A 14,305-nucleotide genomic window follows, 5' to 3' on the forward strand; every position below is an offset into this window, starting at 1 on the left:
AGCCAGAGAGAAAAAATAAGCTTTAAGTTTGGACTTATAAATAGACAGAGTGGGTGCTGATCTGATGTGTAGTGGTAAACTATTTAAAAGATTGGGACCGGCTGCCTCAAACGCTCTACCACCCCTATGTTTCAGTCTGGTTCTTGGCACCTTGAGTTGAATTTGATTCCCTGACTTAAGCGATCTAGGGGGCTGGTGAACAGAAATTAGGTCAGATAGATATGATGGAGCAAGCTTGAAATCAATTCTATAACTTTCAGGCAAGCAGTAAAGGGAAGCAAGTATAGGCGTAATGTGCTCCTGCTTACGTGTACGCGTCAATAACCTTGCAGCAGAGTCCTGTACTAATTGCAGTCGTGCAAGGACGGAGTGAATAAGGCCAAAATAAAGCAAATTGCAGTAATCCAAATGTGATGAAATGAAAGCATGAATGACCTTTTGTGTATCCTTTAAATTAAGAAATGGCTTAATTTTTTTAGATTTGGCGAAGCTGGAAAAAACTAGACCTGACAATTGAATTGACTTGCTTGTCCATTCAATTGCTTTTAAGGTCACTGTCCATAATAAAGACCATTTTTAACATGGTTTCATGTCGCGTTCAAGATGAGTGAGCTTGGCTTTTAAAGTAGCTGCTAAAGTAAACGCTGAACCAAACACACAGTAATCTCAGTCTTCAATTCCTTAAGATGCAGGAAATTTAGAGACATCCAGTTCATTAGATCTTTCAAACAGGCTGCCAAAATCTCAAAATCGCTTGTGTCTCCTTTTTTTAATGGCAAGTAAATTTGGATATCATCCACAAAACAATGGAATGAGACTCCATGTTCTCTGAAAATATTACCCAGCGGGAGCATATAAAGAAATAAAATGGGAGCAAGAATAGAGCCTTGTGGGACTCCACATGTAAGCTTGGCTACAGACGAGGTGCAGTTTGTAATTTTAACTGTACAACATCTGTTAGACATTTAATATTGTAATGTTTAATATTATAATGTTCATTCAGTAGTTATGAAATAGAACAGACATCTATGACAAGGAAATTATGACACTAAAATATGAAATTAGACTGTATAAAACCCCAATATTTATTCACATTTACATATTAAAACATCGAACAAATCCTAAATTTTACATTTATCAAAAACTGTTTGTTGATAAAACATTTTGACTGATGATCGCCACTGAGTTTATTCTATGTACAAGTCCACAGTTCAGTACCACATATCTCTAAGAAATGCGATAATGGTTAAAGGATAACGTTCCCCCTTATATGTCTCTATTTACAAAAGTTTGTAATGGTATATTTGTATACATATTGAACAAGCACATTATTTTAACACAGCCTATTGGGCTTTTACAGTGTCAGATTTCTCTCGTTATTGGTTGGCTGTATTATCATCACTAAAGAGCCTCTCTCTCAGTTTATAGTAACTTCCTTTCTTGTCCATCAGTTCCTGATGTGTACCCTGCTCCACCACCTCCCCACTGTCAATCACCACAATCTGATCCGCCCTCTCAATGGTCTTCAGCCTATGAGCAATCACAAGCAAGGTCTGAGTGGGGCAGCAGGCCAGGGCCTGTTGAACCTGTGGAATAACAAAACATGTAAGGACTCTTTTGATAGTAGCATTAAAGGAAGCAAGGATTTGTGAATGCATATGTACATATGCCTTTGTGTTCATATTGAATAGCCATATTTTACCATTTGTTCACTTTCAGTGTCCAAAGAGCTGGTCACTTCATCCAGTATGAGCACCTGAGGTTGTCTAATCAGAGCTCTGGCAATAGCGATGCGCTGCTTCTCACCTCCCGAGAGCAGATTTCCACGCTCTCCCACATCTGACAAAGAAAACAGGATTTTATGACTGTGGCATTTAATAAAACACCTTTACCATGCTTAAATCTAAAACCTTCTTTATTAAAAAAATAAATGGTGTGGCTACAAAAATCCAAAAGAAAGCCATCCAGAATTGCTGTTAATATCAGGAATTCTAGAATGATTTTAAATGTAAAGTCCATCTTAGGCCAAGGCTGGTTTATTCTGGTCTAGCAAGTGGACCAAGCTGCTAAAACCTTCCTTATCAAATAATAAATGGAGTGGCTACAAAAATCCAAAAGAAAAACACCCAGAATTGCTGATAATATCAGGAAGTCTAAAATCCATCTTAGACTAATAATGTATCTGCATTCTAGTCCAGGCTGGTTTTTGCTAGTCTAGCAAGTGTACCAGCAAACCCTTTCAGGCAAAAAAAAACCTTTTCAAGTTTGTTGGGGTGTAGGCAGGATGTATAACTAAAAGGCTATGAATGCTACCAATTCTGAAATTCATAGATATTAAGAGTAGAAAATAATTTAGATTTTTTACTTTAAATAATTTGTTTTGCCCAATCAGAATCGTTCTAGCCACTGACACAAGAATGACAGTGGGCCGTGACAGCAGTTAATTTACCTGTGTCGTAGCCATTTTCCAGTTTGCAGATGAAAGCATGGGCATTGGCTTTGCTGGCAGCCTCCTTTACTCTCTCCATTGAGCAGCTGGGCAGACCATAGGCAATGTTGTCTCGTACAGTGCCAGAGAAAAGTACAGGCTCCTGACCCACCATTGCTATCTGAAAAAGATTATTTACAGTATATGTTCTTTGCATTGCACCGGTTGGTTGTATATTGTTCTTTAGTTTATAAGTAGACTTATAGATTGTAAATAATCTACAGTTCAACATTAACATGGTTTGTTCTTTCAGAGTAGTCACCTTGCTGTGCAAGTATTTGTGTTGATAGTTCTGCAGTGGTTGTCTGTCTAACAGAATGTGTCCCTGCTGAGGCTGGTAGAATCTCTCCAGCAGACTCACACAGGTGCTCTTTCCCGCACCTGACATTCCCACTAGAGCCGTCATCTGACCCGGCTTCAACTCCATAGAGAAGTTCTGAAAACAAACAAAAAGGTAAGGTAATTATTCTAAAATATTACATATATATAAAAAACCTAGTATATACCATGTATAGATCATGATGAACAACATTCTAATTTTTTTTTTTTGAATTAGCATACACAATATGTTTGCAAATGTATGCACACATGCACTCAACTGTCTATCTATACATACAGTTTGTCTCCTTAGTTTATGAACCCTTTGAAGAAAATATAAGAAATAAAAAGATCTTTATGTGTTTAATTACCATATTTACTCATATTTTAGGTTCATGTGAATTGCCTTCTCAAACTTGATGGGGATCAAGTGAATTAATCCTTAAGACTAAAAGTTGTACCTTTAACACATTGTGGTCGGGTCTTCTGGGATACAAGAAGGTGAGGTTCTGAAAGCTGACATGTCCTTTCAGATCACTGGGCTGCAGGTTACCATCAATACTGACTTCAGACTTTCGGTCCAGGTACTCGAACACCTTACCTGCCGCACCCACTGAGTTCAGCATGTCTCCGAAGATATAGATCAAAGTCTGGGAAAGAGATGGATAAATATTTATTACTCTTTTTTTTTTTTTTTAAGCTGAAAATGATTCATTTCACAAAAAGCAGGTTTACATAGAAGGTCATACAACCCTACATGTCAACAGAGAAATCCCTCTTTTAAAATAAACAGAGGCATACCCCAATGTTGTCTCCAAGGTCTTGCTGATAGAGAATGAAAGAGACGAGATTCCCTGTGCTCATCTGTCCATACTGGATGAAGAGTCTCCCATAGTAAAGCATGGCCACCTTCATTCCCAAATCTGTCATCTGCAAACCACACAAACGGTCAAGAAGACACTATCTATAGCAATGCAGTTCCATATCAACAAGTTTGCTTCAAAGAAAATAAACACATATGCTCTTGAAGACTAAACTCATACTAACCCGCCTAACCAACAGGTAAATCGCCCTGACTGTGTCCCGTCGGGTCTTCAGATTATGGGTTTCCATCAAGCGGACATCATAGCGATGGGCTTCACCAAGTTCTGTCTTGAAACTCTTTACCGTCCTGACTCCTGACACCGCCTCCCCAGCAGTTTCATTGGCTTGCGCCATAGAGTCCTGAACTTCTTTTGAGAGCCTCTAAAAAGGGCATGAAAACTTGATATAAGATATGATTCTCAAAAGCACACAAATGATTATCTATTATTCATAATTACATTAATTTTCATTAACCCCATACCTGATAATGTGTGTTATATATGTTCTGCAGTAAGCCTGTCAGTGGCGTCTCCATCAGCATCAGCAGTGTAAGCTTCCACGAGAGGCTCAGCATCAGATACAACATGCCCAGCGTCTTAATCAGTGTCCGCAGAAGGACATTGACATTCAGGGCTACAGCCCGGCCCATCAGAGTAGCGTCTGTGGAGAGTCTAGATGTGATATCACCTGAAAGACAGATTCAGTGGAAATAATAACTATGAGTCCATGTGAAAAGGGCATCACACTGATGACAACTAAAGTCTGCATACAGAGAATCAGAGTGACTGCACCAGCAATTGCATTTGATCTACCTGTCTTGATGGTCTCAAAGAAGCCAATGTCCTGCCTGACAAGGGACCCAAACAGTTGTACCTTTATTCTGCAAGTTAAGCTGTTGATTGCACACATGAACAGGCCTCCCCGACATCCTGCACTGACAGAACTGAGAACAAACAACATTAAGTTCATTAAGTAAATAATGGTAACTAAATGTAAATAATGCAGATAACTAAATGGTAATTTTTGTAATACAAAACACATATTTTGCCATACCAACCTTCCCAGTGAGAATAATCCCATGAGAATGATAGCTGATCTGAAGTTATCCCACTGATAATGGGAACCCAAGATGTCAATCACCTCTCCAATGTACAGTGGGATGAACATCTCACCTGAAACATGTAAAAAGTACTTTACAAAGCAGGTGTATATTATACTTTTATTTTAGGACTAAATGCAACAAAATACTCACATAGCACAGCTAAGGTCAGAAAGACAAAAGCTCCACACAATAATATGTAGTCTGGTTTGGACAAACGGATGACCCGGATGAAGAGGACTCGAGCCTTCTGTTTGCGCTCTTTACCGTTACTCTCTCCATTAGTGTCAGGCAGTGTTACCTCCCAAAACAGACAAGCTACAGCAGCAGCGACGGTACCGACAAGCCACGAATTAAACTTGTCAAGGCGATAGTTGTCAAACAGCGCTAAGCGCCCGGTTTCGTATACCGAACCGATAAAACAGTGGACTGTAATCCATCTCCGTATCAGTGGATCCGCCGCATCTTTATATAAAGTAGCTCCTGCGGACAGTAGTGTGCATCGCAGTCCGGATTCAGCCCACTGGCGAAATAGATTATAGTCGAGGTTTGTACAAGACTTCAGCAAAATTCCTCCGAGGTCCAGAGTGTACACTATTATTATGTCTACACATAATACACACGCGAACACCGAAACTTTACGCATGGTGCATGGATAGCCTCCGTCGGCTAAATAACCCGCGAGCGTAAATGAACAAAGCGAACCTATTCTCGGGTATTTTCTTGTCGGTAACGTTTTGCTACGTTCACACAGAGTGCGAGGTAATCATTTCTTTACACAGCGCCGGGGCATTTTAGGACACCTACATTATTTAGCTTTTACTTCCAGTTTCTCAGGATAAGGGATTTTCCTTCCACATAGGCTACAACAAAAAAGGCTGCGCTCTGCGTAAGCGTTCATTAAAATGACTTCACTCAGTCATACATTTTAAAATCACAAATCAAGTCAGTTGATAGGCTACACAAAATGTGTAATGAATGACCTTCAGATGGAGCAGTTAGGCTATACCATAATAATATCCAAAATAATATAGGCTGTATCTTCAAGACAAATTAATAAATCTTTTTTAGGACATGTCTATTTGTTATTGTTCAGGAGCAACAAATATCTCTTTTACAAGGAGCCATAACAGAAAACTTGCTCTATAACCCGCCTCCTTCATTTCTGCCTAACAAATGATGAGTCATAACAGCAGAGACCTTTAGACAGCTCCATAGTAGCCTACAATCCATTACTGCTTATAACCTAATCAACACATTTTTTACATAAATGAGCTTTTGTGTCAGAATTAAACAGCATACACGTTTCTAATATGGTTTATTATCAAATTTTGAGAGTCGCTGTTCACATAAGGGAGTGAGTTTTTATGTTTATGTATTTGCAAGTGTTTAATATCAACAAAACAATTCAAACATTTCTGCAATTTCAAAGTATTTTGTCCTGCTATAGGTTACAAATATACATGGAAATCTTCTTTTAATATCAAAGCAAAGTCCTTTAATTCACTCATCAAAAAATTTGGGCAGTTCATTTCCTAAAATGCACTTCTCTTCTGCTCCATCTTTATCAATGGTAACAACATATGCAACGCCTCCACTTGAGCCATCCCGACCCATTGCCAGAGTGAGAGCTACAGAGAGACAGAGACAGAAGGGATAGCTTTGATATCTCATAGACATACAGTCATTAAAAAGTTATCAAGAAAGAATGAGAAGCAACACTCCCCAGGAGTGTCCTCTGTCCATCTTGGCAGAGATAATGTTAGAATTGAATCAACCACATTGATAAAAGTTGCACACATGGGACTATTCTTAACACTAAGGCCACATCTAAAACATGCATGATGCCAGCTGCACATCTTTATACTTACTCAGTGGTGTACTTCTCTTGTTATACTTGTCTCTTTAACATGTTTTTGTACTTGTATTATTTCCACTGTAATAGTCCCCTGCTATTTCTACATCATTTACTTCTATTAGTCATTTGAACTGACTGGTTTACCATCTGCACTAAATAGAGCAGTTTAGTATAATTAGAATATATTATATTATCAGACCCTGTTTGTAAATTGCACTGGCAAACTTACCGTTAACTACAAACTCTTGACATTCTCTCTTTGTCATGTTTTTTCGGAATTCTGCATCAACAAAACCATTAATGTAAAAACTCCCAGAGCCACCAATAGCAAAAGGTTGCCTGGTCAGCAAACCACTCAGTGTCGCATAGACCTGTTTGGAATGAGGCAGAAATGACCACATATACAATATTAATATTATTAGACTTTTTAACATGTAGTATTTAATTTGCAATGATCTTCTATGCATAATATTCATCAGTCTAGGCCTAATAAAACCAAAAATGGGCTAACCTGTCCTCCTTTTTTTTTGTCCCACCCTGCAACAATAAGATGTGCTGATAGTTCCTCTTTATATTTGTATGAAATGTTCTTCACCAGAGTGGCAGCAGAGCATACGAGTGGGTCAGCTTCCACCTCAATACTGTCAAGAAACATTATTCAAGTGTATTATTCAACACATTTTTGAGAAAAAGGAAAATGTATACAGCATGTTTCCTCTGGTAGTATTTAACACCAATCAATAAGTGCATGGCCTAATAACTTAGGGTGCTTTCACCCCTGCCTCATTTAGTTTTGTTGAATCGCACTAGAGTTCGTTGTTCCTCTTGGTGCAGTTCGTTTGGGCAGGTGTGAATGCAGCGATCGCACTCGGGTGCGCACCAAAAGCAGACCAAAGAAGCGTACCGAGACCTATGCTTTCAAACGAACACTGGAGCAGTTCATTTGTGCGGAGAACGTGATCCGAGCTCAAACAGACCCAACTGCAAAAAGAACTGTGCATTTTTGACGTAGTCAGCTGCGCTGTGCATTATGGGATGAGGACCAGCGTTTGTTGACAGCTTGCACTTTAGCATCCATGGCATCTCGTGGACAAACTTGGAGTTGTGAGGAGGTGCGGAGCCTCATCGAAATTTGGTCTAATGACCATATTAAAAAAGCAGCGTCTTCCTCCTCTCTTTGTTTACTTCAGAGAGCTCCGTTGGAATTTTCCCGTACGTTAATTCTGACCAGTCGAAAAGCAGCTTAGGAATTACATTCAAAGACACATCTGGCCAACGAGTGATGTGGATGTTGTCACGTGACTGCATTTTGGTCCATTTCAACGGGTTCAGACCAGAGCAATCAGTGTGGAACCAAAACGGCTGAAAAAATGCTACAATGTATAATTTTTTGTCCTTGGTCCAGACCAAATGAACCGAACTACAGATGTGAAAGCATCCTTAGACACAGTCTACACTCAGACTATCCTCCAACAAAAAACGACCCTATAGGTCGTTTGAGCAAGCACCTTATTACGACCTATATTTACGTTTTAAAGTTTAGTGCCCTCTAGCGGGTGTAAAAATAATGAGTGTCGTGTTGCGTCTGTCGTCATGAAATGACATATGACTGTCATTACCAATCAAAATGCGTGTTTATTTAAATGCAATTTGTGGACTTTTTACATGGTCCAACCCGATCTCACGGCAATTTGTACATATTTCAATTGGTGGCTAATTCATACGAATTCATACGAATGACCGCCCCTAAACCTACCCTCACAGAAATCATGCAAAATCGTGATTTACAGTGCATATACTTTTTATGAGCACGTGCGTTCTCTGGGATCGAACCCATGATCACATGATTGTATATTGTCGTATAACCAGTGTTGCCAATTTAGCTACTTTGTAGCTAGATTTAGCAACTTCCCCGCCCCTTTGAGACTTTTTTCAAAAGTTTAGGGACAAATATAGCAACTTCTTGGACAAACCATATCTAAGTTCTCATATTGCCCACTGATCTACATTCATCTTTATATAGATCAGTGAATTTGCCATTATGATGTCATCTAGTGACATTTAGCTACCAGTTTTAGCTACTTTCAACTGAAAGCAGTTGGCAACACTGCGTATAACGCCATGCTCTACCAACTGAGCTATACGAAACCCAAATTATGGCACAGATAAAAGAGTACAAAGCATTAATATGAAAGTGTCCTGTTGTCAATAGGGGTGCAATTGTAGAATACGCTCTGATGGGTCGTATTTCAGGGATTTGGACAAACGACCTATGCGGGCGTATTGGTTGGAGGACATGTTGTCTACACTACAGGACATTGGTGATAAATACCTGTGCACATCCAGTTGGTAGTTGACCATCTCAGCAATGGTTTGAGCATCCGCTGCTGATCCAGACAGAGCACAGTAGATCTTGTCATGGAGAGGGGAGAGCTTGTTCATCACACGATTCACCACTGACTCCCTGAGAACAATTTCCAAAGAAACAGCATTTTAGTGTTCTTGGTTCAAGTATCTTGTTTTAAATATTCACAGAACAAATGTGACTATGATTGTCAAACAATAATAGGCTGTTTTTGAACATTCCATTTCATGAGTTTATATCAGTGTTATTTTATATAAAAGCTCTTAAGTCTGTTATTCTGATGTTTTACACGTTTATGAGAAAGGTTTTGCTCTTACTGATCATTTAGGCTACATCTTCTCATAAACTAGTGTCTCTTACCCCGCAGACACACGCGAATCTGAGCCAAGAACAACTCCACCGTCAAAAGTAACCGCGATGATGGTCGTCTAAAGTGGAAAAAAAAAAAATGCAATATCGCATTTATGTCAGATTAACATGCCAGGCAATTGTTATTAACGCCTTACTTAACACGATGTAATGTTAACGTTTGCTAGAGCAAGTTACGATCTGATCTAACAGCTTTAAAGTTTTGAAACTCGTTTAACTCATCCTATACGAGTTCATGCTTAAGCAGCTTGAAATAAACATCTCGTTTAAGTCTTTTATGCCCATGAGGCGATAACTCACCCCGGTTTTGACTTCTTCAGATAGCCATTCTGGCTCTGGAAACAATTCCTCCGACATTTTGAATGGATGGAAAGCAACTACCTGTCCTGTGCAAACCTGCCTGCGCTTGAGACTCGATACTCGACGACTCTGCGTACCTCAAGCGAAGCTCCTAACAGCGAGTGAAAATGAGTTAAGTTGCGAAAAGAGACTTTGTTTTGTCAGGCCTGCAGTATTTTAATGTGCCTACATTATTCCTCCATTTTGTCTATAACAGAAAGTGAAAGAGTTACTTCCCATTGTGCTCAGCTCACACAGTGAAGCAAGTGTGTCTTAGATTAGTCTACTGTAATTTCAACTACCATATTAAAAAGTCAAAAAAATGTGTATTCAATATTTATATCTAATTTAATTTATACAGACAAATCCACCATACCTGTTTAATGTGCCTTCTCGCATTTCTAAAGTTTCTTTGTCGGTGCCCTGTATTTCTGCAAGAAGCATTTTTTTCTCACAGAACCTTCACTTCCTACACAAAACACTGTAACAATCAATGTGTAATTTCTGAGTACAAATTGATCATTTTGAATAGAAAAGAAACTTAAGACGTCCTAAAACTATACGTTTATGGTTGAATACAAAATCACCAATAACGACAGTGTAAATAAAACAGTGAAAATTGTAGTTATTTGGCTTATGCTGCGAACATCAGTGTCATCATGTTTACTTAATTTTATCTCTTTGAACTTTACTCAGATTTTTTTTATCTTCTACTTTGGTATTAAGTTAACAATTGAGGAATCGTCGTAAATTTCACAAACAACCTTACTAACAGTGTGGGGGAAAGTTACTTTTAAAAGTAATGCATTACAATATTGCGTTACTCCATAAAAAAGTAACCAATTACGTTACTTCGTTACTTTTGATGGAAAGTAATGAGTTACGTTACTTTTGCGTTACTTTTTAAATCTGCACAGGGCTTGCTTGTTTGTTTTTAAAATAAAAAAGTTCTGTTTTTGGCAAATATAAAAGCCTTTTCACACCAAAAGTGAAATGAATAAGCCTCAGGCTGAAGGGAAAGTAAATTTATGTCCGAACAGTAGAATGCAGAAGAAGAAAGTTCAACACACTTCAGCAATAAAAAAAAGACAAATGTTTGTCTAGAGTAATTTTTACTTATTAGTTTGGTTGAACTGGATCATCGAAGGTCAGAAGCAAAGACATTGGTTAATAGAATGGGATTAAATACATAAAGGATATTTGTGTTGTTTAACATTTAATTATTGCAGGTTTGCGTCATATTCTGAGTTGCATTATTTTTATTCATTTTGAGGAATAATGAATCTGTTTTTTTTTTTGTGAGTGAGATGAAGTAATGCATATTCATATTTATTTTAGAACTACAGTAACATCTGATTTCTCTCAACATGGGGACAGGAGAGCTGTCAATCAATAAATTGGAAAAAAAAGTAACTTGCGTTACTTATTTGAAAAAGTAACTCAGATATTCTCTTGTAAATTAAAAAGTAATGCATTACTTTACTAGTTACTTGAAAAAAGTAATCCGATTACGTAACTCGCTTTACTTGTAATGCGTTACCCCCAACACTGCTTACTAATTGTGTATAGGTCTAAATTAGGGTTTTAATCTTTGCACAAATTGAGTAGAAATGTAGAAAATGCGTAATAATTTCAATTTAATGCTTGAAATTAAAGTAATCATTACTAATCATTCTTCATTTCACAGTCAGACAAAGAGGGAAAGATGTGGGCATAATAGATGATTTCATATACTGTTTTTTTCTGAAAGCACCTCTTTTGTATAGCTTGTGTGGACATATATATCCTCGATGTGTAGTTCAGTTTATGCAGTATAACCAAATAAATTAATCTGAAATTGACAAAATATCAATTGTATATGCAAGAAGGGACATCACACTGAAAATAACACTTTTATATATTTATTACAAAGGGGGTGAAGAAAATCTACACATCACACATCTAGTCACAAAGTAGTTACATTTGTAGAACTGTCCAGTTTGGTCATTTTTGTGTTCTACTCATCATGGAACTTGGGCAGTTTATTTCCTGGAACAACTACATGCTTGACTTCCGCTTCAGTGATCACAACCAGGTGAACCACACCGCCACTAACGTTGTCCCGACCCATAGCCAGAGCCAAAGCTGTGGAGACACAAACAGTAGCCATCGGCTCTTAAAACAGTTTTTTATTCACTGCACATATAAATGTCAATATCTTTTTCATTCCAATTCTATTTACCATTTGTGGAAAACTGTGTAGCCTCTTCTAAACTCATGTCAGGTTTGAATTTGGCATCCACATAACCATAGATATACGTGCTGCCAGATCCACCAATAGTGTAAGGCTGACTGAGTAGCATTCCTCCCAAAGACACTACGTATATCTGTGCAAAGACAAAGCATATGCAAAAGAGAATATCACTCATCTGCATTGCAGAGATTTATATAATATTTGAATAAACAGACAATAGCATCATATTTCTGCACTTTCTTTTTGCCAGCTAATCTTTTTCAGTGCAAATGCGCTGTTAGTATTATATGATTCTCTTTATTATTTTTATTTATTTGCATGCATACAATAAATTTGAGAGTCACATGTGACTGTGATGCAGAACTGTATTATGGTCGTAGTTTGTGTTTAGCAGAGCATCACCTGTGGTCCCTTCTTCCTGTCCCAGCCCGCTGTGATGAAGCCCGCCTGCAGCTCTTCCTTATTGTTATAGCAAAGTTCCCTCATGATGGATGCTGCAGCTTTTACCAAAGGAGGAGATTCCATCTGAATGCTAAAGATATAGAGTGATTTTATAGTCACTATAAACATGATGACTAACTAAACTTTTCTTTAGGATGCTGCAAAAATGCTACAGAAATAAACAGACCTGTGAAAAGACAGCTGGAATTTGGCCATTTTGGTAACAGCTTGTGCATCAGCCAGTGATCCAGCGATGCAGCAGAATATTCTATCATGCACCTGGATCAGCTTGTTGATGGTTTTTGATGACACATAAGATCTGTAGGTAAAAGTCATATTGTAGTTGTTTTTTACGAGAACGAACAATTTGCTGGAAAATACTCACTCTCCCATAGAAGCTCTGGAGTCAGACCCAATGATAACTCCTCCATTGAACTTGACAGCAAGGATGGTCGTCTTACAAAAAAAAAATTAAATCATAATTAAGCCAAGTAATTAACATTTATATTTATTTGAAAGTAGTATCTGTAAAATAAAATTATATTAATTATAACGTATATTATATAATTATAAATTATAAAACACCACACAAATCTAAACTAATTACTGTGCGCCTTTCAATGTCCAGCATAATATAGCCTAAACACACACATATCACAATTATTCAATGACTTTTTAACTCCTTAGGTCTAATATATATATCACAAATGCTGATGTCAAGTTAAAATGCAGAAGAGCACAGCCATTCACTAAATGTGCTGAGGTGAGATTTAGTGACATCTATGGTCAAAAGAAAAATTAAGCGAGGGGGGGAGGCTTACTTTATCCCTACATACTCTACCATTACTTTATATGCGAAAATGCGTAAACTAAGTAGGAATTTCTGCAACAGTCCATAATTAAAACTATAGATACCTCTAAATGGAAATGGACATTTCAAGACTATCCTCGCCCTGACAATGCCACAATAGGCTAACTTATCTATCCACGAAAGCGAAAGTAACTTTGAGCTATAGGTTACACTTAAACTGCAGCTTCCCATCTACACAGATGGATATTGTAATATATTTAAACGAGTATTTTATAATATGGTCTCAGGCTATAAGATAAACATCACCTGCCTGGTCGCCGACGCGCATTTAAAATCATTTTACGCGTCAGCTCACCAAGCAACGCGAAAGGCTTAACTCATTTAAAACACGATAAATAGGCTACTTACTCCGGTGCTGACACCTTTGACTTGTGAGTATGAATGATGGCTGTCCATTATTAAAAACTCGACATACAGATCGTGGATAAACGTCGCGTACGCGTCGCCCGACAGTGACTGTGCGGTGTGCGCACGCTCATCTGAAACAGCAACACTAGTGTTCGCGAGGCGCATTACTTGAAGAGAACAGTTCCCGGTTTGAGATTTTAGACATGGCACTTTCCAACGTCCTCGAACCTGCTGTGTCTGGTTTTAACTTCGAAAATTCCACAAGGTAAGAAGGAGTTAGGCTTGATACAGTTATATTATGATAACGCTGTGCGTAAAATCTAGAAAATAAACCTTGCATCGTTATAACCATTGTTTCAAGGTGTCGGAACAAAAGTGAAAGTACTTTCAGACTTCAGGTCTTTCTCTTCAAAAAGAAAACGTACCTTGTCTTTTAGAATCTTTTTTTTTTTAGAATCGATTCTTCATAGATCAAATAAATTCTGTAAAACTTTTTAAAATGATGTCTTGGCATTACGATTCCTGATATGATGCACAAATCTCCTTCATTTAGAAACATTGTCCTGGAGAATGGCTCAGAAGAGGGTAAAATCAAGGCACCGAAACCCATGAAAACAGGCACCACCATTGCTGGAGTGGTTTATAAGGTAACCAGAATATCAAAACATGATAATTTGTCATATGTTGTTTGTCAGACTAAACGTGCGTGTGT

The 14,305-nt window shown here is 38.0% G+C and overlaps 4 protein-coding genes across 5 annotated transcripts in view; 1 reads left to right on the forward strand and 3 right to left on the reverse strand.

Moving 5' to 3' along the window:
• Window positions 1-1,081: 1,081 nt before the first annotated feature.
• On the reverse strand, window positions 1,082-5,654 carry tap2a (transporter associated with antigen processing, subunit type a). Of its 2 annotated transcripts, XM_016494475.1 has the most exons (11): window positions 4,923-5,652; window positions 4,728-4,842; window positions 4,483-4,613; window positions 4,152-4,357; window positions 3,854-4,051; window positions 3,608-3,736; window positions 3,268-3,456; window positions 2,751-2,924; window positions 2,450-2,609; window positions 1,703-1,839; window positions 1,082-1,586 (listed from the first exon to the last, which is right to left on the reverse strand). In XM_016494475.1, the coding sequence occupies exons 1-11, from the start codon at window positions 5,413-5,415 to the stop codon at window positions 1,377-1,379; spliced, it is 2,142 nt and encodes a 713-aa protein (XP_016349961.1). In that variant the 5' UTR covers window positions 5,416-5,652; the 3' UTR covers window positions 1,082-1,376. The 2 variants fall into 2 exon arrangements, with proteins under 2 accessions (XP_016349961.1, XP_016349960.1); XM_016494474.1 differs by having other exon boundaries at window positions 4,483-4,842; window positions 4,923-5,654.
• Window positions 5,655-6,076: 422 nt separating this feature from the next.
• Window positions 6,077-9,937, reverse strand: psmb9a (proteasome 20S subunit beta 9a). Its single transcript, XM_016494437.1, has 6 exons — window positions 9,662-9,937; window positions 9,353-9,420; window positions 8,960-9,091; window positions 7,139-7,268; window positions 6,857-6,998; window positions 6,077-6,400 (listed from the first exon to the last, which is right to left on the reverse strand). The coding sequence occupies exons 1-6, from the start codon at window positions 9,716-9,718 to the stop codon at window positions 6,273-6,275; spliced, it is 657 nt and encodes a 218-aa protein (XP_016349923.1). The 5' UTR covers window positions 9,719-9,937; the 3' UTR covers window positions 6,077-6,272.
• A 1,648-nt stretch (window positions 9,938-11,585) lies between these two features.
• On the reverse strand, window positions 11,586-13,726 carry psmb12 (proteasome 20S subunit beta 12). The gene is made up of 6 exons (XM_016494477.1): window positions 13,594-13,726; window positions 12,760-12,830; window positions 12,562-12,693; window positions 12,336-12,465; window positions 11,922-12,066; window positions 11,586-11,824 (listed from the first exon to the last, which is right to left on the reverse strand). Exons 1-6 carry the CDS (start codon window positions 13,639-13,641, stop codon window positions 11,697-11,699), a joined length of 654 nt encoding a protein of 217 aa, XP_016349963.1. The 5' UTR covers window positions 13,642-13,726; the 3' UTR covers window positions 11,586-11,696.
• Window positions 13,727-13,730: 4 nt separating this feature from the next.
• psmb13a (proteasome 20S subunit beta 13a) overlaps window positions 13,731-14,305 on the forward strand; it is a 4,138-nt gene continuing 3,563 nt past the window's right edge. Inside the window, exons 1-2 of the mRNA XM_016494476.1 lie at window positions 13,731-13,858; window positions 14,147-14,240. Of these exons, the coding sequence (XP_016349962.1) occupies window positions 13,797-13,858; window positions 14,147-14,240 (156 nt within the window). The 5' untranslated portion in view covers window positions 13,731-13,796. The remainder of the gene's footprint in view (window positions 13,859-14,146; window positions 14,241-14,305) is intronic.

This window comes from Sinocyclocheilus anshuiensis, unplaced genomic scaffold (genome assembly GCF_001515605.1).
Source record: "Sinocyclocheilus anshuiensis isolate Anshui unplaced genomic scaffold, SAMN03320099.WGS_v1.1 scaffold1497, whole genome shotgun sequence".
In the NCBI taxonomy this organism is placed as follows: Eukaryota; Metazoa; Chordata; class Actinopteri; order Cypriniformes; family Cyprinidae; genus Sinocyclocheilus; species Sinocyclocheilus anshuiensis.

Excerpts from the sequence above, each read along its gene's own strand:
- psmb9a (XM_016494437.1), bottom strand. The coding sequence starts at position 9,718 with ATGTCGGAGGAATTGTTTCCAGAGCCAGAATGGCTATCTGAAGAAGTC. Across the intron at positions 9,421-9,661 it reads CTGAAGAAGTCAAAACCGGG|ACGACCATCATCGCGGTTAC; the intron begins GTGAGTTATCGC and ends TTTCCACTTTAG. Across the intron at positions 9,092-9,352 it reads GATTCGCGTGTGTCTGCGGG|GGAGTCAGTGGTGAATCGTG; the intron begins GTAAGAGACACT and ends AATTGTTCTCAG.
- tap2a (XM_016494474.1), bottom strand. The coding sequence starts at position 5,415 with ATGCGTAAAGTTTCGGTGTTCGCGTGTGTATTATGTGTAGACATAATA. Across the intron at positions 4,358-4,482 it reads CTTTGAGACCATCAAGACAG|GTGATATCACATCTAGACTC; the intron begins GTAGATCAAATG and ends TCTGTCTTTCAG. Across the intron at positions 2,610-2,750 it reads ACAAATACTTGCACAGCAAG|ATAGCAATGGTGGGTCAGGA; the intron begins GTGACTACTCTG and ends AATCTTTTTCAG.
- psmb12 (XM_016494477.1), bottom strand. The coding sequence starts at position 13,641 with ATGGACAGCCATCATTCATACTCACAAGTCAAAGGTGTCAGCACCGGA. Across the intron at positions 12,466-12,561 it reads TTCCAGCTGTCTTTTCACAG|CATTCAGATGGAATCTCCTC; the intron begins GTCTGTTTATTT and ends CTATATCTTTAG. Across the intron at positions 12,067-12,335 it reads ACAGGAAGAAGGGACCACAG|ATATACGTAGTGTCTTTGGG; the intron begins GTGATGCTCTGC and ends GTCTTTGCACAG.